This window comes from Thermobia domestica, chromosome 6 (genome assembly GCF_964235325.1).
Source record: "Thermobia domestica chromosome 6, izTheDome1.hap1.1, whole genome shotgun sequence".
In the NCBI taxonomy this organism is placed as follows: Eukaryota; Metazoa; Arthropoda; class Insecta; order Zygentoma; family Lepismatidae; genus Thermobia; species Thermobia domestica.
In genome coordinates this window covers 80,507,399-80,534,401 of record NC_137459.1, presented here as the reverse complement: position 1 = coordinate 80,534,401, position 27,003 = coordinate 80,507,399, and the positions used below count along the sequence as shown (strand labels likewise).

At 35.1% G+C, this 27,003-nt stretch overlaps 1 protein-coding gene across 5 annotated transcripts in view; it reads right to left on the bottom strand.

The window, feature by feature from the left end:
* Positions 1-27,003, bottom strand: part of LOC145688072 (cell adhesion molecule Dscam1-like) — a 1,774,182-nt gene that overhangs the window by 585,725 nt on the left and 1,161,454 nt on the right. For all 5 annotated transcript variants that reach the window (XR_014131839.1, XR_014131838.1, XM_081761792.1 and 2 more), the window contains exon 9: positions 21,990-22,125. Coding sequence is in view for 3 of the 5 variants with exons in the window: in XM_081761792.1 (XP_081617918.1) it covers positions 21,990-22,125 (136 nt within the window). In the remaining 2 variants the exon portion in view is untranslated. The remainder of the gene's footprint in view (positions 1-21,989; positions 22,126-27,003) is intronic.

Below are 27,003 nucleotides of genomic sequence, written 5' to 3'. Positions count from 1 at the left end.
TGTGTGTGTGTGTGTGACACAATAATTTTCATTAAAAATGTGTCGTACATTTTGTTTCATACCTTATGCATGATGTAGACATCAATGAAAAATAAAGTACTTTATTTACCCATCAATTTTCATACTACACTATGTGTATTTTATGGTCATTTTCTGCAATTCTTGGTGCTTGGGATTTAAATCAGTCTAGAATTAGCGATGAATTTAGCTCCATAATATGAGATGGGTTATTTAATCTTGCTTAAATAATATGATCCACGTTATCTAACGGGGGAAATGTATTATACTAGTAGCAATATTATATGGCTCATACTTTTAAGCTTACCAATCATTCCCAGTGCTTAGATTTAAAATAAATAAAACAAAAAACAAAAAAAATAGAGAGTGAATTTATCCCCCAGGTAAAGAAATATATTTTTACAGAACATGGAAAGCTTTTTGTGAGGATTTTCAATCGTCCCAATTGATAGAAGTTGAAATGGACAAATAATAAGGGAATACCTTCTCAGTTTTATATAACATAATTTCAGAATATATATACAGATGTGAAAAAGGTACGTCAAAATATCAGAGGTAGATTCCTTATGGGTAGGCAATCAATATATATATATATATATATATATATATATATATATATATATATATATATATATATATATGGCCATTTGTCAGCAAATACATCATTACAGAGTTACGGCCATTGAGGAGTATGATGCTATGAAATACAGTGTAGTCATGTCGCTCCTTAAGTGACTCAATTTAAACCTTAAAAGCTCACCCCCTAGTTTTAGCATCAATGTGTTTCTGAGGGATGAAGATTTCGGCTCATATGTATTTCATGTATGTGGAGGGTACCATGGTGGACGGAGGAGGGTAACTACCTGTTTTATTTATTTATTTATTTATTTATTTTTGCATCAGCATTTTGGGGATGACATTCCATCCCCTTTGTTGTACATTCATAAAAATTGGTATGTGAAGCAGTATAGTCGTTCACTATATGCTGCCCTCAAAGGTGTGGCTTGATGATGCCAACTTGCATTCATGGCTCTAATGATGTACAACAGTTTGTGTTCGTGGTTGTAGCGATTTGAACAAAATCGTAGGCTCTCGCCTTAGGGGCCCTGGTGACACCTCTAATTATCACAGGGTCATGATTCATACATCATTGGAAAGTTTATGAAACAAATATTCTAATAATGTAACATTTGTGGAATTCCCTCCATATTCGTAGAAGTCTTACATGGAGCTGCTCTGAAAATAAATGTATGAGTCTCAAAAGCTTGTCCTATTTTGTTCTCTACCTTCCTCCCCATAAAAGGAACAAGTACACATACAGGGTTGAGTTGATTTTAGTTTAGCGTCCCTTTCAGCAGCGAGGCTATATGAGACGTGGACCTACTGATTAACGTGGAATCCGAACCACATGAGCTCCCGCCGGGAATCGAACCCGGGTCTTCCACGCTAAAGGCGCGTACGCTAACCGCTTAGCCACGAGGGAGCTCTACACATACAGGGGTATTAGCATATAGTGGACTACTTCATTGCTTCACACACCAATTTTTGTGAGGTAACCCAAGGAGAAATGAATGTCATCCCCAAAACCCTGATGCAAAAGAAAATGTAATTTCCCTCCCCCACCCGCCGTGGTACCACCATATACATGAAACACATATCGGCGGAAAGCTTCATCCTTCAGGAACACATTGATACCAAAATTACTTTCCTAGTTTAATTAGATGGTGAGTGTTTGAGATGGTGAGTAATTGAGTCGCATTAAGGGGCGACCAGACTACACTGCACTTCATAGCATCAGACGGCTTAAGGCCGTAACTTTGTAACGATGCATTTTCCGACATATGATCATATGAACTTTTTTGCTTGTCTACTCATAAGGAATCCATCCCTGAAATTTTGCCGTACCTTTACGTTACAATCTGCATATATATATATATATATATATATATATATATATATATATATATATATATATATATATACAGTGAAACCTGTCCCAATTGATAGGAGGATTTCGGCTCATATGTATTTCATGTATGTGGAGGGTACCATGGTGGACGGAGGAGGGTAACTACCTGTTTTATTTATTTATTTTTTTTTTTTGCATCAGCATTTTGGGGATGACATTCCATCCCCTTTGTTGTACATTCATAAAATTTGGTATGTGAAGCAGAAGGTGTGGCTTGATGATGCCACCATCGGTTCCATCGAAAAGTGGCCAACTTACAGAAAATAAGTGTGATTTGTGTATTTTTAGAATAGAATTTCTAGTATTACTTGATTGTAAAATTTTAATAAGCAGTGGCACGACAGCTACTTATAAATAATGTGTATAGAATAATCATAAAAATATACAGTACTAGAAAATAATATAGTATGCGAGAGCGCCGATTTCTCTGTAAATTTGGGGGAACCCATTCAGATACAGAAGATATATATATGAAGATCTTAAGACAAATTGCACTCAAATTATACCAAATATTGTATACTCATAAATAAAATAGGGGCCACATGAGCTTTGGGGGGTCCGGGCCCCCTCGCCCCCCCAGGATCGGCACTCTTGATGGTATGTTTAATATATATATATGCATACCTTTCTCTTCCTGAAAACTAGTCTGGTACATTGGATTATTCGGATTGAAAACACAATAACACAAACAACCATGAAATAGAAGTGTATTGAAATTGATATTATAGTACACTGAGTTATTCAGATTGAAAACAAGAAAAGCTAAGTTATAAATTGAGAAATTCATACGCAATTTATATGACTTCTTTTCAGTTGTTACTGAAAGGTGGTTCATTCTAGACATATTTGCTTTATTCTTTTTGGCAGATATGCACATTCTAATATTGTAGTTAACTACCTCTTGTTAATGAGCTAGAAGTGTTTCTCTCGGAGCAAATGATGTTTTGAGAAAATCTTGAGGGAATTCATATCTCAAAACCTCCGCTACCTTTTGACATGCAGTCAGGTGCCAATAAATGACAATTGAGCTTTAACCTTGAGAATTTTCCGGAATTACTAAAGCTTCCCACTGATGAAAGGAGCCGATATAGCTAATGGTTTTACCAAAACAGACAGGGTAAACAAATACGTACAACCATATCCTGAATTCCTGTACGTGCTTTTCCTTATTCACATCTTTCTTCACCACCCTTTTATGAGGGTAGTGTTCTGGCCATTGACCTCCAAGAACAAATCGTGCGAATCTATGCTTCTTTGTGTCCAGTCTCAAATACAGAACATCTGCCTCTCATATGGGAATTCGAAAGAGTTAAGAAAAATAACAAAACTGTATTTTTCGTGGCCAAGATGCGCAGGTAAATTTATCATTATCATCATAGGGTAAACATTGCTTCAGTGTGGCCAACTTCCAAGATAGACAGGTGGCCAACTTATAGAGTAGTAAGTAACGAATGTCTTATGGGAAAATGCAGGTTCAAGACGAACTAGGCCAAGATAAGCAGGTGGCAAACTTAGAGAGGTGGCCAAGTTGACAGGTTTCACTGTGTATATATATACACACACACACAGGTGTCCATAAAGTCTGGGCACATTGGAAGTTCTAATAATTTGTTTTGTTTTTCCGAATTAGATGATGGCTCTGTCTAAAGAAGGAGTCGAATTGGTATTCTTAAGTGGATGAGAAGAATGGTCGTGTCGCAAAGTTGCGGAAAAATTTAACCTTCAACACCTTTATCGTGGAACTATTTGTTTTACTGTCGTCGGGAAATTAATCACCAAGTTTAAAGAAACAGCCAGTGTGTTGGACAAAATCCGTTCCGGACGACCAAAGGCTTCAGACGAAACGAAAGAGACTGTCTTGGCTAAAGTTTATGCTAACCTAAATAAATCGCTTCGTTGGACATCCACGGAATTGGGTGTTCCAAGGTCAAAAATTCACAAAATCCTGGCAGAGGAGAAGTTTCATCCGTACAAGTTACATATATTGCATCATTTAAATGAAGATGATCCCGATAGAACCATGTAGATGTGTGAATTGATTCAGATAAATTGGATGAAAATCTCAATTTTACTAAAGAATGTGTGCTGTTCAGTGATGAAGCTGTGTTTTATGTCAATGGTGAAGTGGACAGGCAAAACCTTCGATACTGGTCTCAAGGCAATATACACCCTGCTTCAAAAAGAATATACGTATTTCGAATGCATATATTTATTAAACTTTAAGACATACGAATATGAAATTTTACACACATATTTACGAATCTCTCAAGTTCAAATTACAGTTCAAAGTTCAAATTACACATGTTCAATATGTCCTCCATCAGCGACACGAACAATATCACATCGATACTCAAATTCCTCCCATACTCGTGCAAGCCTGTCCTGCGACACTAATGTTATGGCAGTACGTATCCGGTTCTTCAACTCTTCCAGGTTCTGTGAAAGTGGTTGTACATAAACGTTGTCTTTAACGAAGCCCCACAGGAAGAAGTCACAGGGTGTCAAATCCAGTGACCGTGGAGGGCAGCTGAGACATGCTAAGTCGCCAGCTCCTTGACGACCAATACAACCGTCACCGGTAGAGTTTCATTCAGATATTCACGCACTTCGCGACTCCAGTGAGGGGGTGCCTCGTCTTGTTGAAAAAGGAAGTTATCTTTGTGCAGCCTCGGAAACAACCAGTTTTGTAACATAGCGAGATACTGCTGACTGTTAACCGTGTTTCCATTAAAGAAAAATTGGCCGTAAACAGATGATCGGGGTATCGCGCAAAACACATTGACTTTGGGCGAATCTCGTACATGTTCAATGACTGCATGTGGGTTCTGTAGGCCCAAAATTTGAACATTTTGTTTGTTTACCTGACCAGTGGGAAGTCGCTTCATCACTGAACACGATGCGTTATGCAAAAGTGTTATCATTGTCTATAGCATCCAGAATATCGTTACAAAATGCCACACGTTTGCGTTTGCCATCAGGACTCAGAGCTTGTAAAAGTTGTAACTTATAGGGCTTCATAACCAACCGACCTCTGGAAACACGCCAAATTGTTGTTGTCAACACTTGTAACTGCCGACTGGCAATACGAGTTGATTTTGAAGGACTACGTTGGAAAGCAGTTTGAATTCATGCAACATTTTCTTCAGAAACACGAAGGCGGCCAGGACTTTTTCCTTTACACACACAACCTGTCTACAAACTGTCGATACCATCTGCGAATGTTCCCCCATTTGGAGGGTCAATTTGGTAACTCAACCTGAAACGTCTTTGAACCGTAATCACGGAATTGTACTTCGTAAACTCGAGAACACAAAATGCTTTCTACTGCGGAGTAGCCATTTTAAACATATGACGGTTACCAAGCAAAACGAAAGACAACTGACATCTAGCGGCTAATAATATAAACTCGACTATGTATTCGTTTCTCCAATAGCCGAGCCGAGGCGCAGCGATCGATAGTTTGGACAAAATAATTCTTCGTAATACGTATATTCTTTCTGGAACAGGGTGCACATTGGATGAGTCTATCCAAACAGCAGGGCTGCCAAAAAGTGATGGTGTGTGTGGTTTGTGGAAAACTCATGTGCTAGGACGTTCTGTTCTTTGACGAACATGTAACGGGTGAGACTTATCTGAACATGCTGAGGGACAAATTTATGCCTCAAATTGAGCGTTTGAGTGAGGGACTTCCAAACTGGTTTCAGGAAGTTGGGGCCCCTGCCCATTTTGCTGCAGCTGTTAGAGATTGGTTGAATGACAATTTCCCTCTCTATATTGGGAGAAGAGGTCATGTGGAGTGGTCCCCTCGTTCGCCAGACCTTTCTACCCTTGATTTATTTTTCTGGAGTATGTTGAAAGAGAAAGTTTGCTTGATGAAGAATATAAATTTAAACCACAGAACCCATTACCATTCAGTGTGCTGAAATCGACGGTAATTCAAACCTATTCCATCAAGTTCACCTTAATCTTACAAAGCGCTTCAAATTATACTAAAAATATTATTCATTAATATTAAATTGACTAAAATGTGTTTTTCCCATTCACCCGGACTTTATGGATACCCTATATATATATCACTGAGATTTTTATAGAACAAAGTGTGTTTTGTTTGGCATTAAAGATGTATTCCTACATTGAAAATAGAATGAAATTCAGTTTTACGTCTCAAGTATATGTTCTGTAAGCTAAATAAAACTGATTATTAATGAGAGTAAACATTTATGAAACAAGTGAGTATCGCTTCACAGTGTGAAAGTTCGGTAGACTTCAAAACTATGCGAATTCAATACTCAAATTCGAAGTAGGACATCTATAACCATTGCTAGCAATTGACGAATATGAACAAAGAAAGAACCTGTTCCTCGGACGCTGAATCCATATAAAAAAGCCATTTTCCTAATCGCTTATTTTTTTATTATTTTTTTTTTATCTATGGAGATTCATATTGAAACTGGAAGTGCTAATTCATGTTTATCACTTTTGGTTAGAATAAAGGAATAAAATCGGAGGTGAAACATATTTCTGTGGTACTGAACCATATCAAGAAACTCTTTATTGCTATGTTTCCATTTTATCTGTTATGTGATCAGTAGACATTACATATTTTCCTTTATATGTGCATGCGTAGATTTAAAAAGAAAATGTTGGCGAATTACTCAAGTTTAATTTAACATATTTTTACATATTTTCCTCGATGTTACATATTCTTAGAATAGGAGATATTCTTTACATTAAACAGTCCTTAATAGGAAATTTCATTGGATTTTCGGCTTACATGTTAGTGCTATAGATAGCACGTAAAATTTAAACCATCTCTTCACCCCTCCCTCCCCCATTTTCAGCTCCCGACAAGACACTAACTAAAAGAGACTTGCATTAATTGTACGTACATAGCAATTCTTTTATTCGCCGCGTCGTAACATTTATATCAGTAGTCGATGATGTTTCAGTTTCTAGCTCGCAACAGAGAGCAGCAATCAGCAGACAGCAAACGAAAAGAACCAACAATTGAAAGTGACAAGTACAAAGCCTAGCTATACTAACCTTTCATCGCTGTTTTGTTCTTGTAAGTGTTTTCATTTTTTTTTCAGCCAACAACAACAAATCCTGACTGCATCATTGTTAACTCAACAGTAGGATTTGGTGTATGCAATTTGTCGGTTTTTCATCTCAACCATTGTATTTTTAAGAAGAGCTTGCCTCTGTATTTAAAGGGACCTATACAAGCAGACACATGCATGAAGAAACCTTCCAACATAAATGAAAAATCATAAAACCACAGGTAAGTTAATCGTGTATGGCCTCGTTCATGCATGTTGAAAGTTTTCAAAATCTTCTGTAAACACGTATGATGATTTTGCCGTTCTTCATACATGTTTGCCGTATATGTGCTCGTTCACGCAAGTTAATTGTTTTATATTTAGGTCCGCCAATCACGACAGTGTATAAAATAACGTGGCTCTTTCCTTCGATTCATTCTTCTAGTAAGTTGGACAGCAAGTTGAGCAAACAATTCTTCCAACATCTATGATGAAACAAATCTTTCGTGCAAGTTAGTCATGCAAATGTGTTTCAGCTGTAAGAAGCCGGATTTGCTCCGTCTGCCTCCTTGTTATCTCAGAGGTTGCAGTCTAGGATAGCAGACGATGATGCATTTACCACCGATGGCAAAGTTGCTCTTTTTCGAACGTAAAAAAAAAAAAAAAAAAAAAAGTGCTCTACGAACTCTCAGTTAGAGGAGCATATTCGCATTTCACTTTACGTGAAAAAAAATACGAAGTGAAAAGAATTAAGTTTCACTGTCCCAATGCAAGAGAATTCTTCATTCAGTATGTTTTACAAGGAAATGTGCGAAACAAAGATTACAGCAAACATCCCTGGAACAAAATTCCGGTACTGAAATTCCGGAACTTCCTTGAAAAAATATTTTGGCCATAAAGTTCCTCTCGAGTCAACTCGTCGAAAGGGATATCTTCCAGTTTCCCACAAAGAAGGTTTAAAATCAATTAGGAGAGAAATAGGCAGATCCCACGTATGGATTTTCGTCGACGAGACAACTGATGCTTTGGGGCGCTATATAGCTAATTTCAAAGTTGGAAAGCTAACTGCTGATTCTCCACAAGTCATTGTATACCACATGTCATTGTATGCAAAGTTATGAAGCGTGCAAATCATTCCACCATAGTACGATTTGCGAATTATAGTCTTAAGTGTTTTATCCACAAGAAGAGATAATTCTTTAAATCTACACATACAGTGTGCACGATACATGTTAAAAACTGCTACGGCACTCAAAGTGTTTTATCCTACTTTGATCCACTTCAATCGCATGGGACATGCTCTCCAACGCGTTGCTGAGGAAGCGAGGCCCAAGTTTCCGGGAAATCAACCAACTTATTTCTTCCAAAAAAAAAAATGTGTTTTCAAAGGTACCACCACATGTACAAGTTTACAAGGAACAATTACCAAACGTACCACTTCCTCCGAAGCATTTAATACTACATGGGGCACTTGGATATAGGCAAGTCAGTTTTACAACGAACATTTTGAGGAAGTCAAATCTGTGGTTGACTCATTTCCGGTGGACTGAACTGTATCGGTATGCACTACTCAAAAGCTATTCAAGCCCCCCCCCCTTTTTTGCGATACATAAACAGCAATTTAGATTTTATTGCTACGAGCATCAGATAACTTGAAACTGTTGGTATCCTCTCCTCGAAACGAAGAACATATGAGAATGCAAGAAAGAAACTGACAGCTGTCGGAGGAGACGTGGGAGAGACAGTTCGAAGAAAATTTGACGAAGTGACTGAAAAGAACCCGGACTACAAAAACTTATTGATAGTGAGCCCCATTCTCAATGGTGAAACAGTTAACGCTCCTAATGATATCCCAACCACACTTTTACCTTCTGAAGAATGTTCCAGTTACTTCTTGCAACGTAGATAGATTATTCTCTGCGTACAAGAACATATTGTCTGATTGGCGACAAACATTATTTCTGAACATTTGTAAATATGCATACTGGCATATTGCAACTTAAATAACTGAACATATTCAAACAGTGCCTGTAACACGATTAAAGGTAAGTTGAATTTTTGAGCGGAAAAATATGGGCAACAGGCATTTACTTGTTAACATTTTGAATTGTACCTGGTGGTGATATATATGCCATATTGTAAAATTGAATAATTAAATATATTCAAACTGTGGTTAATATCTGAACCTGAATATCTTTGTGGGTAGGTAAATGGGAAAGTATCACTGTCGATAGTTCGGCTAACTTTGGAAACACTACCAACTGTTCGAGACTATAACAAAGCGGTTGTCATAGAGCTATTCAATTAGGTTGTAGACATAATTAGAGGTAGGTGCGGTTGTCGCTTATATGTAGTGTCTTAGAAGCAGTTCCAAAAAGGAAAAAAAAAATGTTGTATAGGGCGAAGGGGGTAACGCGAGATGAGGCGAAGTTGGTGTATTCAGTGGTAATATAAGGAGGTGGCCTGGGGGAGAAATTCCACCAGGGTCATATATCCGATCATGCTCAGGTACGTTACCAGTATTTCTGCAGTATTATTTCCATCCCCACCTCGATGTACTGAAAATTATTTCCCTAAGGAAATCTGAAATTATTTATACCTGATGAACATGAATTAATGTGTGAAAACATACCAAAGATAGAACATACCAAGTGTTCGCCATCATGAGTGTTGTATTGGCATTTCTTTTAAGGATGAATTGATCTGCAGAAAGTGCTGAGAGTAGGGTTATCTGTGTTGAATTGATGCTTTATAGCTATCATTGTAAGAAGCTTCAACTATGAATACAAACTTAAAGACAAAGTGATATTAAGTCAATTTATCTACTTTCCAGACTAGAGAATGTTTATTATACTTCAAACTATCACAATGCACGCACTGTGCCATTTAGGAAACCATGCACATTGAATATATAGCTATTTTTGATGTTTTACTTTTCGCTACAATTTATGGAGAAGCACATAGATTGTTTTCCATTACAATAGTAATATTTAGAAACTGTACTCTTTACGTATGAACATGTGTTTTTCGAAAGTTTGCATTAGGAGATAGTAGATATATGTTTAGCAGTAATAAAATCTGTTATTTATTTTAATGTTATTATAGTGTACGCATTTTAGCCAATAGGCCTACCAGCTTACAGTTGAGATGGAGTTGGTAATTCGCATATCTCCTTTAAATCACATACATATATCTATTCCTGTACCCATTGGCACAATTTGACCTGCTATAATTAATAACAGAATGAAAGAATGCATTAAAAACGTTCACAATATACACTATGTGCTACAATAACGGTTTATAGATGTGCTATACCATATTCGATCCCAATTACTCTGTATCTTCTTCATTGGTCTATTAATTACCATACTGCCTTTACTGCTAATCTTTGGTTCGATTACCAAATTTCAACTTTGCGTTTCATTGCGTAGCATTTGCACTTTTACTGTTCCTTCATGTTTCAAAGGGAACATACTTATATTCTTAAAATATTGCAAAACAACATCCTAAATAGACTTGTATGCACGTAAAATACGAGAAGAAATAAAAAAAAAACACATATGGCAAAAAATAAATATTTTAGTCAAATTATTGTTCAGGGCAAAAGGAGTACACATAATTAGTCTTCTGTTAGTTCTTGTAATGAATATTGGAGTACAGATGCATAAAATTATAATAGTAAAAAAAAAAAAAAAAAAAAAAAAAAACATTCTTCCTTCTAGAAGAGTTTATTCACATATGAAGAGAGAATGGACTATTACAATTCTGGTGTTTTTGCAGTACTGTTCCCAGAGTGTCAAAATTGATTGGTTCCATCAGACATGGACAGCAATAAATTCCTACTACATATTCAGCATATGAACACACCAAGGACGATTATAATCGAAACTGGTACCTACGGAAATTGAATTTCGGGAAGCTACATGCAGAAATTGACGTGTTTTGATAGGCGAAAATGAAAGCGTTTGTGTTTAAACGATGGAAAAGGAAATGCAATTTGTTCAATACTATCACGTTGATGTATTAGATATTTAAGTTCAGCTGTTGGTATACAGCTGTTTAGGTTTCTTTGTAAATTGCGAAACATATAAAACAAGCTAAAATATTTTATATATTGTAAATTAAATCACTTTAAACTAATAAATATTATATTACTCACTCATTCTAACACAGTCATTATAATTTCAAAGCGCAAGTCATTTTCAAAAGTCTCTTCTCACAGTTTGATAACTTTAATAAGTGTGTGCAGCTAAATATAGTCTTATACAGTTTTATTGTAAAACATATTCAGGCAGGCAGTTTCAGTTAAACAAAATACGAAACACTCTTAAAGTAAAAAAAAAAAAAAAAACTGTCTTATACGTATGTTCCATAAAATATCCTTGAATTTTAAGCTATCGAATAAAACCTAGAGCTCTCTCATTGCTAAGCGGTTAGAGTACGTACCTTTGGCGTGGAAGACCCGACTTTGATTCCCCGCAGGAGCTCATGTAGTTCGCATTCCACGTTAAGCTGTATGTCCACGTCTCTTATCGCATCGCTGCAGAAAGGGGCGCTAAACTAAAAATCAAATCGAATAAAACCTAAGCTTTAAAGCGTTTTACATTTAACTTATGACGAAAAAGGGAGTTCTATGATTTAATGGTAGACAAATATGTATGTTGTAAAGATACTCTTATTTAGTCTTCTGCTATTAAATGAATGACGTGATCCTAAACCTATTAGAGCTAGTGACTCAGGCAGAGGTGTAACCCAGCATAAACGGCAAAAACCCATGACCCCAAGTCACCTGATGACGATGATAGATCGATGTTTACCAGAGACTAACACTTTATACGAGGATAATTCAATAAGTATGTGCACTTATGTTGTAATCGTCTGTAGATTTGCTGTACGACATTCTGCGCTCGCAAACTCATAGATTGTGCCATTGTATTCATTTGTGGACATTTTCAGCTTATCACTTTGCTTCGCTTTGAGTAGCTGCGAAGTAAACATGGATGCACAATTGTCTGTTTGCACCACAAAACACCATTGACGATTCTCTTCAAAAATGTTTATCCTCCGTTATCACGACGGTCCAGTAGGTGCGGACAGATTGCTAATTTGATTTTTAGATTAGCGCCCCTCTCGCAGCTAAGTTATATGAGACGTGGGCCTACAGGTTAACGTGAAACCCGAAACACTTGAGCTCCTACAGGGAAATACAGCCCGATTTCCCACACCAAAGGCGCGTACGATAACCACTTAGTCACCAGGGAGCTTCCCGGAGATATTGGCATACGATTGTATTTGTGTTCTTCACTGAGCCGTTTTGGAACTCATCTCGCACAATTTTAATGAAGTTGAACCTGTTATGGAAAATTTTACATGCAGAATCATTATTATATGCATATGGTTTACACTAGTTCGCCATTGAAACATTACTATGTATTGTTTTGAAAGTCTTCTATGTATTTCAGCTTCTAGTACACCTTCAGATGAAAAGAGAGACAAAAAACGATTACGGAACTCTGTTCTTCTACTCAAACTAGAAAGTGGCGCAGCTATTTTTACAGCAACAGCACAAAGCAAATCGGCGTGATACCGCTAAAACCTGTCAGAAACAAAAACAGTTGTGCCATTTTCCGAATTGTGGTACTAGTACGTATATAACTTACATCACAATAACAAGTATTAATTACACTGTTATGCGAAACTTAAGGACAAGCTCGATAAAGTAACATAAAATATTGCATAGTCAATTGAAATGTATCGTGGCTTGACAACATGTTTCTCGAGTTCTGTCACTTGTGCACAGGGAATAAGGTGTTGCATCTTGTGACGCCAACGTGACTGTAGCGCTGAATATGCCTGCTTCCCAAAACTAAGCAGTGAAATGAAAGGGATGAGGCAGTATGCATCAATCAGAGAGCTGTTAAGGCGCATTGTTCTTACAAAGCATGGCCCGGAGACAATACTTGGATTACAGTATTGAAAGTGGAAGGAAAACAAAATCTGACAAGTGATCTCCAAAAATTTCGTATTGTCCACAGTATTGTTTCACGCGCATGAGAAGCATTCCGAACCATAGACGGAGATATAGTGATCGACCACGGTTAACTTCGTTTTGAAGGTAGAACTTAGGGGAGGGGTCAAGAGGAGGGTGAATATATGAAAATAAATAAAACTTAATAACTCTTGAACCACCCTACCGATCTCGATCAAACTTTCAACATAGATAAGGATAGGACCTAAAATGTTTTCATCATTTTACTTTGACGGCACAATGTAGAGGAGGGGAAGGGAGACATATATGTAAAAATAATAAAAAAAATATAAGGGGCTGCCTTTGTGACTTCATCATGCTTATACCACCAAACCTATCTTAATCAAATTATCGACATAGATGAGGTTCCGACCTGGAGTGGTTTTTATCTTATCCCTTTGACGGTGGAACTTAGGGCAGGAGGAGGAGAGGGGAGGGATATATAAAAATAAATAAAACTTAATAACTCTTGAACCACCTGACCGATCTCGATCAAGTTTTCAACATAGATGGCGCTCGCACCTAGAAAGTTTTTTTTTTTTCAATCTTTTCACTTTGACGGTAGAACCTAGGGGAGAGGGATGGGAAAGGAAAATTAGTATATAAAAATCCAATCATCAGACAAAAATAGCATAATGCGATTGAGCAGGACGTGCAGGTTTGCTAGTTATTATTATTATTATTATTATTATTATTATTATTATTATTATTATTATTATTATTATTATTATTATTATTATTATTATTTGTCTCTCGTGTGGGCGGATGCGAACAGAGAAAATACGTGAAGAAATTTTAGTAATCCAACTCTAAACCCTTACCGCATGCCGTGCCATATATGGTACATACCTTTTTTTACTTTAGCTTTTTTTGTGATTTATCAGAGGCATCAAATTACTGTTTTATCTGCTGTGTGAGATATTGACGTGTATGAATAAGATATGTTGATGTCATCTGACATGTTCTTTGTGAGTTGTAAGTGTGTCATATATGGCACTTACTTATTTCTCGTCGGAATTAAGTGAAAAATCTAAAATTCAAGTTTTAATTCATTTTTCAAGTTCCCATATGAGGATTTCCAATACTGATTATTTTTTTTCGCTAAAAAAAAAAATCATGCAGAAAGGGGTTAGTTAATATACGTAGATATAGGTAGCTTGCTTATGTGAGAGAGAAAGAGAGCACTGACAAATGTTGCCATTAGTACTATTAAGAGTAATAGTACGTACATTTTTGATCATTCGTACTTTTAGCAATGCCAATAATTAAAGTGCATTCTATTTTAAAGTGAACATATTTTTGTTAATAGGAACACATAGTACGTAAATTATTGACTTTACAAGATTGAAGATTTAAATACGTATATACATATAGCTATCCCAAAACAGGTAAACATGTTTATTAGAATAAAAAGTACTTAAAAAAAATCGAAACTTAAACTTGGAGAATGTTCTGCGGAAAGTAGAACAAAGAGCAAAGAAATTGCATGCATGTTGTCGTTGAAGCTGAATCGTTCATGTGAGTGCGAGCGAGAAAAAGAGATCAATACCTTATATAGCAACAATAGGGACGCGGTTGGAAAATAAATGGAAAAAGAGAATGGAAAATAGTTCCAAATTCGATCTTGCGGAGTGTTTTCGGGGAGAAACGGCGCTCAAGTCTATTTGGAGCAACTGCTACATTTCCCAGATCTAGAAAAGTCCTCGAGATGGCTCACTACATGTGAAGATGCGTCTCGAGAAGAAAGCTGTGCGAAGGGAATCCAACGTGTTTCAGTCACGTTTCGGAGAAAAGCGAGGAAATATTATTTGTTGAATCGTGCTCTAAATATCATGATCGTAGACGTACCGTCTATTGTCACGAAATATAAAACCGCTGACACATTCAATCGCTTTGGACATTGTGTCTCTTCGCGTTTTTCCTACTTCAACCACTGTTCCGCTCTAATACTTAGGATTCGATATGTTGTATCACAAATCAAAACTTGATGGTCCTGCATGTATATACATACAAAATGCAGTCGATTGACCTAGTGTTACATTACACTAGACCTACTACATATGTGCTGATATATAACATCGAGGTCTTTTATTTTATTTTATTTTATTTTATTTTGTCTTCAGGAAATGCAATGTAATAAATTAATATAATAAACGAAACGTTGTTAGTTTGGACTCCATATATATTACATAATACAAATAACTATTTTATATTTTATTTTGCCTTTAGGAAATGCAATGTCATAAATTAATATAATAAACGAAACGTTGTTAGTTTGGACTCCATATATATTACATAATACAAGTAACTATTTTATATTTTATTTTGCCTTTAGGAAATGCAATGTCATAAATTAATATAATAAACGAAACGTTGTTAGTTTGGACTCCATATATATTACATAATACAAGTAACTATTTTATATTTTATTTTGCCTTTAGGAAATGCAATGTCATAAATTAATATAATAAACGAAACGTTGTTAGTTTGGACTCCATATATATTACATAATACAAATAACTCTTTTATATTTTATTTTGCCTTTAGGAAATGCAATGTCATAAATTAATATAATAAACGAAACGTTGTTAGTTTGGACTCCATATATATTACATAATACAAATAACTCTTTTATATTTTATTTTGCAACGAGAATTCTATTTCACACATCGACAAACTTACATGACACTCAGAAAATTCTGATTAGTTCGTTGTTTGGATGATTTAATTTTTGTTTTCAGCACCGTATCTGCATGAGACTTAGACCTACAGCTAATTATGGTATACAAGCACTCCGAATTTTCAATCAAGAATTAATTTATAGTTTTCCACAGCAAAGTCAAGAATGCTTGTCATTAGGCATGAGAGTGCTCAGAAACGATGTATGTTGTTTTTGCTTGCTTATTCATAAATTAATGGAGATAATGAAAGGCAACTTACCTCAATCATAGCTATTGCTATTCTACAACATAAAATATGAACCTGAAGAATTTTCATAGAAATCAGTGATGTTATCCATAGAAATCAGTGTTGCCAGAATAACAACGCCCCTAAAATCTAAGTTAAGGTAGCGACTAGAAGAATGATCTTAACTGCATTTGGTTACGTATCATGTTGTCTTGGTTTTCTTTGAACTACTTAAAAAAAAAAAATCATTATTTAGTTTTAATAATTGTATGTTAAAACTATTTTGTTTGTTTATTACAAACTAAATACAACTATTATTTAAAAAGTAGTTCACAGGAAACCAAAACAACATGATAGGTAACTAAATGCAGTTGAGTTTATTCCTGTAGTTGCTGCTTTAACTTAGATTTCAGGGGCGTTCTTATTCTGGCAACATTGTAGTTTCTATGGAAGACATCATGGAAAATTCTTCAGGTTCATATTTTCTGTTGGAGAATACCATTATCTACGATTGTGGTAAGTTACATTTCATTATCTCCTTTCAATTATGAAAAACAAGCAAGAGAAAAATTTTAAATTTGGTATTATTTTTGGTATGGCAGGCTCGTAAGGTATGCATCAGAAATAGCGGTACAAGTTGCAATACATTATTGCAAAAAAAAAGAAAGAAAGAAAAGAAAAGAAAAGAAAAAATAAGAAAGGAAACAAAAAAAAGACCATGGCTCGTTGGTTACAACATACACATACTTTAGTACACATTCGAACAAAATTACATTGACAATGGACTTTTATCTCAACTTCTGACAAACTCCAACCATGATGCGATGAAGAAGATTATGTTAATGTATTGTATTGTATTGTATTGTATTTATTTTCATTCTTTTTCATACAAATTGTTCACAACGTGAACGTATGAGTTGGACACGTCATAAGAACACTGAATATATACATATGTATACATTTAAATCTATATGCAATATTAAAATATTGTGAATTTATATAAAACAAAAAAGGTACAATTTTTCATTATTCTAATTTACATACATCGATATAAAACAACATAACAGTTAATAAAACCTTACATTATAGATATACAAAATATATATACTTTAAACATTATATACTACAGGCGAGATATTCTTCTACAGAATAGAAACAGTGCTCGAGTAGGTAGGACTTGACTGCTTTATTGAAACCAGATGTTTTGTTTTTTTAAAGTGGAAGGAAGCTTGTTATAAATATTCACTGCCATAGGAAATGTACTATTCTTATGTACTTTTAAACGTGAGGACTCTACATGAAGGTCAGACGCTTGTCTTGTATTATGCATATGAATATCTAGCACAATATACAATCTTTGTTTTAACTGTTTGTCTGACGTTGTTTCCCAAATATTGGCGTACACCAATCGCAATAATATTGCCAATTGTTCTCTAAATTTGACGAGCTTGCGGTACATTGGGTAAATTGACATGCTTTGGTACAACTAGAATGTATTAAAAAAATGCTAAATATTATTTTTGGTATTAGGGAGGCACGCGACTTTGTGACTATATTATAGAACTTGGCCTACACAAAAATCATTTGTTCAAAATTCTCCTGTTTTTCATATTCCAAAGCTGCGGGAGATATGTGACAAAAATAATTTGCTAAAACTATTCTGTTTTTCATATTCGAAAGTGTGGTAACCCTACAAGAGGATCACGTATAATTTCATTGTCATATATGACTTCATCCAAATATTGATAGGCTATGTCGGCTGTTCCATAAAATTTAGTTTTCTTTGCTTATGCGAATACGTTGGAAAAATGAATCGCTTTCGTAGCACAGAAGCAGCAGCAGTGTAAAGCAGGTTCAAAGCATCGATTTATTTGGTTCTCGTTCAATTTGTCCATATTTTATCTTACAGCCGAATGACCAACGCTTAGTATATCTGCAAATTGCAAGCGATAAATTATCACAACAACATTTTTGGAATCAATCTTCCATTGTATATATATGTTCGCTCACATTGTTCAAATTTAACCCCCGCTTTCATTAATGTTTTGAATTTTTGGACTCATTGTGAACGAACTTAAATAGCTAGGTTGAAATGGATTTTGCAAATATCGTAGTTTGGCTTGCTATCCTCTCAGGTATGAAAACAGACAAATGCACATATGCATCTCCTAAGACGTCTAAGAGATACTAAACATAAGCTCTCGAATGGTATTAATAAGGCATACAACAAGCATATTTTATGGCCACTGATGTGTGTCAAAGTAAAAGTAACCGAATTTCTATATTAAGTTTGCACAACTCAACTGAGTGGTGTACAGGAACGTTCTGCATTCCATCAGAATATTATACGCTTGAAGCCTCCAAGGAAATGGTCACTTCATTTTGAGCTGCGCAAATCATGCTAGATTTACACACGGGCAGCCAGCCACTGGTCCAATTACTAATTTAATCTTCCAAGATCACCTGACTATTCCCCAAGTCAAGTACAGCAAACTCTCGACTATCCATCCTAGTTAAAACAAAAGAGAGAGAGAGAAACTCCATAATAAAATTATTAATACCTTTTAAACGATGGGGCTGCGATAGCTCAGTGGTAGAGCCGTCACCTCTTGTGTATGGGGTCCTTGATTCGATCCCAGCTCGCGCCAAGTGTGTGGTGGACAAGCATCATGTGCGTGGGTTTTGTCTGTGTTCCTTCATTTCCTTCCACTTTCTTCATTCCACCATTTCATTCATTTTCTCATCATCACCGTCTCCTTTTCCCTAGCCGGCATAACCGTGGGACGTAAAACTTTAAAGATGTCATTTATTTAAAAAAACGATCTACTCGGCTTGTAACGCTTGTAGCAGTTACTTATCAAGGACAAGGACCTATCAGAAAATAGAAACTCCGTTTTAACTCTTTACATTTGTGTGATTCTCTGTTTAAATTATATGTATTACAGTGCACGCCATGCTTCCTCAACCTGTGGTATGCTAGCTGTTGCTGAGTGGTACATACGGCTTATGGTAATACGCCATTAGAAAAATTGAGAATCCCTGGCTTACATTATTTCACGTTTCCTACAATTAAGTTAGACACTATTAAATTTAACTTAAAATGTGCACAGTATTTTATTCTTGCACTTTGTTTTCCTGTAATATACTTTTAAACGTACAGTACCAGCAGCGATCCCAGGAATTTATTTCGGGTGGGAAGCGGTCCAAACTAAATATGAAGGTATTTTATATTAAAATTCCTAAAATTGCCCCTAAAATTTGGCTAAATTTACACAAAAGTCAAAATTTCTGGAGGTGGGGTACCAGCCCCCCAGGACCCATCGCCTGCGTACGTCCCTGTACTTTACATTTTATATTAAATATTTACAAAGTATTCCAACTAGTTTGTGTTAAGGGGTCAGAAGATATTAGTCTCGGATTTGATATAAAAAGTGTTTTAATGGTATGGGTGGAATAAGAAGTGAGGAATTATATTACTACGGCCTATGCAGCGTTTTCTGCTGTGACTGCCTTTCCACCAGATTAGGTCGAATAGTGATGAAACTATTATATATTAATTGATGGGATGAAGCAAAACAAATTATCGAAACGAGACAAGAAGTAGTTTGCCGAGAATCGAAACCAGACGAATATTCCACTAAATCATGGGCGGATCCATGGGGGGGGGGGCGATCGCCCCCCAGAAGATGGAACTTTTTTATTTTACATATACGTAAAATATATAGTTTATTTTTTGACGCTCTTAAAAGTAACTCTAAGTAGCAGTATTACAACCCACCGCCCCCCCAGAAGTCCGTCCTTGATCCGCCCCTAAATACGAGACGAGGAGAAGAAAAACTTTTTTCGTGTCTCGTCTCATGGTCAATACTACTCGTGCATAATCGAGGGCGTTAAATAAAGCAAATTCGAAGAATATTTGTTATTGGAAATAAATATTTAATGAATGGTTTTTAAGTTTACATATTTTCAAAGTGAAGGTGTAAGACTTTTAGCCTAACACTATTTAACGCTTAGGTATATGTACGCTTTCGCAGCTCACTTTGGTAGTATTTTACTTTACTATAGGGTGTACCATAAGGAACGCAAATCTTGAGTATATAATAACAAACAAATTTATTGATGAAATTAGCGTCTGGTAAGATAGCCCCCCGACTTTAGAAAATTGAAACAATGACTCGGTCATTCGTTTGTACTACGTTTGTACCGACAATATTTTCGTTTGCACCATTTTCCTTATAGGGTTACTTGATAGGTCAACTGGGAAGTTATCTTGGCGCCAAGATAGCCCCCAACCCCGTATCACAGCACAAAAAAATTGAAATACACCATTCGAAATCAAATCGTTTGTACTGTTTGTATCGAAAAAAAAGTTTTGTTTGCACCCTGATAGTTTTCAAGAAAGAGGGGATGACATTTGGGGTGCTATCTTGGCTCCAAGATAGCCCTCCCGTATCACAGCACCAAAAATTAAAATACATCATTTGAAAGCAAATCGTTTGTACCGTTTGTACTCCCAAAAATTTTTTTGTACCCTGATAGTTTTCGAGAAAGAGGGGATGATAATTGGGGGGCTAGCTTGTGCGCAAGATAGGCCCCGTAATGTTTACTTTTTCCATGCCCATTAATAAGTATTATGTGTTTATTCATTTGAATTTATATGTATTTAGAACTCTGGTTGTGCATATCCAGTTATATATATATATATATATATATATATATATATATATATATATATATATATATATATATATATATATATTTGGGGGGAATAGCTCAACGTTGAAATTAAATCGGTGAGTGCGAAAACAGTGTGAGTCCAAAATAAGCCATTTCGAAGTAAAGGCAAAAATATCACTAAAGATGTAGAACTACAAGTTGTAATCAGTAGCAGTACAATTTGCAAGACCTCTCACGTTATAGCAGAGTGCTATAATGTCGACTATATATTTGTGGCATTAACAAACGAAAGTTCTTTCTTCAAATATCTCAAAATGCGTTTTGTGGATTAGTAGTGTTTTTCCACTCACCGATTCAACTGAAATTTCATAATGTTAATCATATGTTTTCTGGCGAGCGCACTTGTTACTGTAACGCATTTGGTTTAACAACATTCTAGCCATCTACAATTTGATCTGAATTACATAGCCACTTAATCTACACATATCACTATTACTTGTGTAGTGCCTTGTGTACTGGCTAGCAATAATGGCAAATTACGTAGTTACTATCAACTATTTCTTGAGATGTTTTACGTGGCACTCCAAAACACTGTAAACATCCCGGTACATATAGGATTATTTTTAGCAACACTTCATAATGCTCTTAAGATTGTTACCTATATAAGCGTGTAACTTTCTGGTGGTTATGTAATTTAGTGTACGCACCTTTGTCGCGGGAGATTTGGGTTCGATTCTCGATGGGAGATCATGTGGTTCGGATACCACGTTAAGCCATCTGGCCTACATTTCATACTATCCGGTGCCGAATAGAACGCTAAAGTTCGAATCAAACAAATAGCCAACGCGTATAAATGTTCTGTGTGTCTAGCCTCATACATGGAAAATGCGTCCACAGAGTTCTTGTTGATATCATATGAAAACATGTAATTCATTTCGATATCATAGACATAATAAATACGCTTCTTTTATAAGACAACTCCTTGGCTCAGAAGGACGTAATATCCAGTTCATGGTATACTGTATACAAAACCGTTTATTATAAAATGAGTGGTTAAAGTATCCAATTATTAACACTTTTCTCAAAGTTGAATAAAACGCTAGTATTAAGTCACACTAATCAGTTTTATGGCGTAAATCGACTGAGAAGTCTTGGATTCTGTGGTGCGTTTTCAGACAACTATTCAAAACTTAAGAGAATATCTTCTTTTGACAATACATTATGAGAGAAAAGTACAAAAGGTCGTTGCAGTTCAGAAAGGATTACTTTTTTAGAGAAGATTTTCTCTATTATCTACAGGAACCTGTTGGAGTCTAAATCCCCACAGAAAAATTACTACTAATCCTCTTACCTTCCAGATACAACGCTCAGCCGCTGTTCGTTTGTCAGTTGATGACGTGTTTCGCAGCGATAGGGTTGAACTCCATCGGAGTGGGTCACGCGACGTATATGGAGCTCACCTGAAGGGAACACAGAGTAACGCCCACCTGGAAACAAAGGAAACAAAATTATGAGTATATATATATATATATATATATATATATATATATATATATATATATATATATATATATATATATATATATATATATATATATGTATATATATATATATATATATATGTATATATATATATATATATGAACAAATATTGAGTATAACTAAGCTTTATGATCAAGCACGGCAACTCCGTATATTCGTACTAGCAATTTTGATATATTTTAATTTCGTTTTGTTGTCCGGGAACATTCGTAGAAAATAAAATAAAGACTAATATATTTTCGCTAACTTGCACAAACAATACACGAAAGGAAGCAAATAAACACTTTATAGTTAGCAAAAAAAAAAAAAAAAAAAAAAAAACAGTGTAAATTACTAACAGAGGAAGGCTTAAAAAAATAAATGTTCATTTTTATAGAGAATGAAAGTCTTATGATAATTTAAATTTAAATGTAAAGGAAATTTATGATATTTCTAACAAGTAACTTACTTTCAATGTACGTAAATCATACGAAAATTGAATTTACAAATTCATGGTAGATGGTTCTGCGTTAAATTAATATTGACTGCAGTTCTAATCTGGGTGTTGTTCTTCTTTTCGATTCTTTACATTTAAAAAAAAAAAATATTTTTAAAAAGTTTCCAAAGAAATATTCTTAAAACTTCAGAAAACACAGAACATTAAATTTTAGCGCTTAAAATTGATTTTTTTTAATGAAATGAAATCAGTCAGTTTAGCGTAACACAATTAAATGAAAGTATTTCGATCTTCTTGTTCAAAGTCAAAAAAAAAAAAATGTAAAAACAGTTTATAATTTACTATTGTGGACAAAAGTGCGTTTTCATTGCGCCTGCAGAGTATGCACAATCGACTTACTCAAAAGAAGGGCAAATTACATAATGAAACATGTGATAAAGTTATTATTATGATTGAGAAAATTAAATAGTAAGTCGATGTAACTAGGGCTCTGATTTGCAGCATCAATGCAATATCTTCTCTGAAAAGAATCGAGTTCCCAATTTCAAGGTTTGTTCTTTAATACCTTAAGCTATTTAATAATATGTATCAGCACAGTGTAGATCGTCTTAATTTTCAAAATGGAATCTGCATTTTATTTCTCACAACATTAATCTTCAGAGGTGATGTGTAGAAGAAAATAACATATTAAATATATTTGTTTCCTTGAACAACTAGGATAGAGTTCTTTCACCAGACAGATAAAAGAGGGAAAAAAGGTTAAAAATCTAAAATTCTAAAAACGCCCTGGAGAGGTGCAAATATAATTGGAATTTCTAATAATTTCTCTATATTTTCTCATATATTAGTAAACAGTATCCTAACATCTTCGTTATACGTATGATATAAAAGAAACACTCAGAAACGTCTCTGCTTCAAGATTTAAATGACTAAAACAAATAGAACCAGGATTTGAACCCATATCACACCTGTTTCTCCTTCTGAATCTAACACTTTACTGCTGATTTTACTTTATTTTATATTATTATTCTTATTTTTTTTTTTTGTTACTGAACTTAATACAACTCCGTGGTAAATCTTGCGCGTGAGGTCCCTGGTTCAATCCCAGATTCCGCCGAGTGAGTTTTATGGTGAGCAAATTCCGTGTGCGTGGACCTTATCGGGATTCTCCCGTTTATTCCCACTTGCTTCACTTTATCGTTACCACTAATCTCATTATTAGCATCTCCCATAGCATTAATGTATAAACATGGGACGTTAAACTAAAAAAATGCATATATTTGATCATTCTGGATTTTTGGAATTATAATGTTGATTTTAAAAATCATATCAAACAAACAAATATAACAGATGCACAAAAGAATGAAAAATATTTCATAGTTCAAGCTATTTTTTTTACATTTTTACGCGCGGGTAATCACGTGTAGTAGCAATGAAAAATAATAGAATATTTGTTTGGTTTCGAAATTATCGTTCCCTACAGCAACGACATTATATAAGACATGAGAATGACGTCTTAGCATAGATTTCAAACCATATGAACTCTCATCGGAAATCAAACCCAGAGCTTCCATGTGTATGCTGACAATATAGACACTAGGATGCACTAATGAAGAAAATCGAACATAAATTCCCTCTTGCTACTTAACAATTCTTTACAGCAAGTTTATTAATTTCCATAAATAGGCAAATAGTGATTGAAAATAGACAGACTCCACAGTCACCCACTGAAAATGCGAGTTTTACCCGACACTGCACCAAATTTCACTTCTTCTCCGGACATTATTCTGTTTGGCTAGTAATAGTCATAATAGCCTCGCGGGCACATGATCTGATTACCTCCTTTCAATGAATTGACAACATTACAATCGATTAGAAGAAAGAAAAAAAAACAATGCTATTCGCTAGGCAAACAACGAACAATAATCCTTAATATTGGTTCATGTAGTTGTTTAATACGTAACAGGCAAACTTTCATTTTTTGATGGAAAATTAATGGCAAGTTTAGTAAGTTTTCAGCAGGAAACTACTCCATTAAAACAGTGTGAGAAGGGACTGGACAGCAAAATAACCTTTCAGGAGTAATAAATACGTATGATTGATCCTGTTGTCTATTTGGAATAAGAACACACCACCAATACAAATATGTTTCTGTATTCAACAATATGCTTGGTTGTCGAGTTTGAGTAAATTTCACAACCAGGTGAGTGAGTGTTGAAATATTATATTATTAATATATAAGCATTTTCGATACAATGTAACCAAAGTATGTCTATCCCAGCGTTTCTCAACTGATGTGTCGCGAATACATGCCAGGTGTGTCGCGACATTTTAATGTCTTCTAAGATCTTCCGCAAATAAATTAATTATCTTTGAAAGAAAATAAAGATATCGCAAATCAACTACATTCGTTCCATAACAAAAGAAAATGCATTGTATGCACTTTTTTACGTTGTTTTGTTTTTTAATCTAAGAAAAAAATCTCATGCAGGGATGTCGCAAAAGTGTGAAACGTACTTTGGTGTACGCGTGTGCCCCAAAGGAAACAAATGTTGAGAAACGCTGGTCTATCATTTAGACCAAAATAGGTCAATTGTCAGATGAGTCAACAGTTATTTAGTGAAGTGTATTATTTGAGACATTTCCAGTTTTAACAATTATGTCTTACACTTCAACACTTTTTAATCTAATAAGAATATTATTAGAACCAAAAACTAATGTTTTAGATATGTAGTAAATTAACTTACAATATACATAGGTATATAAAATAATTTACTAAACAATGAAATCAGAAATCTGAGCATAGATGAGAATCCTGCAGAGAATATTTGTGGGAATATTCCTTGCATACCCACTACACATTCATGAAGTATGCATTTTTGGATTCTCTGTGCGTAGCTTACTTAACGTTGATATCGACAGTCACTCCATGTTTTCTCCCATTCCAAATAGCACGTGTTGAAATTTGCTATCATTATTTTTTGATGCGTTTCGACAGATCTATTTCTGAAACTATACACTCTTTCCCACATTTTCATCAGTGGCGAATCTAGCTCTGTAACTATGCACTTTTCCCCACATGTTCATCAGTGGCTGATCTGACTTTGAAACTATGCACTTTTCCTCACAAGTTCATCAGTGGCGGATAGTGCGGGCCGGGGACTTAGGTTCCTCAGTTTTTTTTTTTTTTTTTTTTTTGAGTGACACAAATATTTTAAACTATCTCTTATATATTTTTGAAACTTTATAGTAAACTCATGATACACCTATCTTAGTCTGGATTCTGACTGTTCCCCAGTCTTTATCTTTCGGATCTACAACTGAGTTTCATATTACCTTTTTTCTCTGATTTTGATGTGAGAAATCACCTCTTATTGTTGTCGGTATAGTTCAGCCTTAATTACATCTTAATTAGTTTCCTGAAAGAGCTTATCCTAAGGGGGTGGAGGGATTCAAAAATTTATGCTATACGCCGTAAGTAACCAAAAATCAATAAGCAAGAAAATCGAGCAGAGAAACTCTGAAGAAGAAAATTGTGATTGCGCAACCCCTCTAAATTTACTGTTCTTTTCTTTACTGTACCAGTTTGTTTGATTGTTTTAATATAAAGGTAATTTACTAGAAATATGTTCTTTTTTTCTTTCTTTAGGAGGAAGGAGGACAGGCAACACACACACATACATACATATAGACAGATAGATAGTCATAGCATGCATGCGTTCTATCATTTTGCACGCCCGAAGAAAGTACAAGGATGCCTCGTGACTCATAACTTACTTAGTTTCTCATCAGTGAGAACATTTTATTAATTTTTGGTTTATTCGATTTTTCTTTCGATACGAACTGAGATGAAGTTAGATATATCAATTTATAAAATCTTAAGTCAGCCCTCTCGGCTGCTCTAGTGGCTACCGCGCGCGCCTTTGGTTCACGGATTCCGGGTTTTGTGTTCAATTCCTTGTGGCAAAGCATTGAAAGCATTTCATTGGTTCGGATTCCACGTTAAACTGTAGACCGCATTTGATATAGCCTCAATGGTGGAGGCAGATTCTAAACTCCATAAAAAAAAGAAACAAAAAATGATATAAACAATTTTTAAGTATGAGCTATAATAATAATAGTCGTTAGTACTTGCAAAATGCGTTACATAAAAATTGGACACAATAACAAAATTGTATTTACCTGAATTTCTATTTTTTTCAAGGTTTGTTCTTTTTTTTTTAATAAACTGAAACTATTTAATTATTTTCATGTCCGATTTTATTGAGTAACCCTTTGGCTAACGGAAAGGAAGACAACAATTGATTTTTTTACAGCACATATTCGTTTACTCCTGTGTTCAATTGCTCCCAAAGAAATTATTTCTATGTGTGTTTTGGAAACAGAT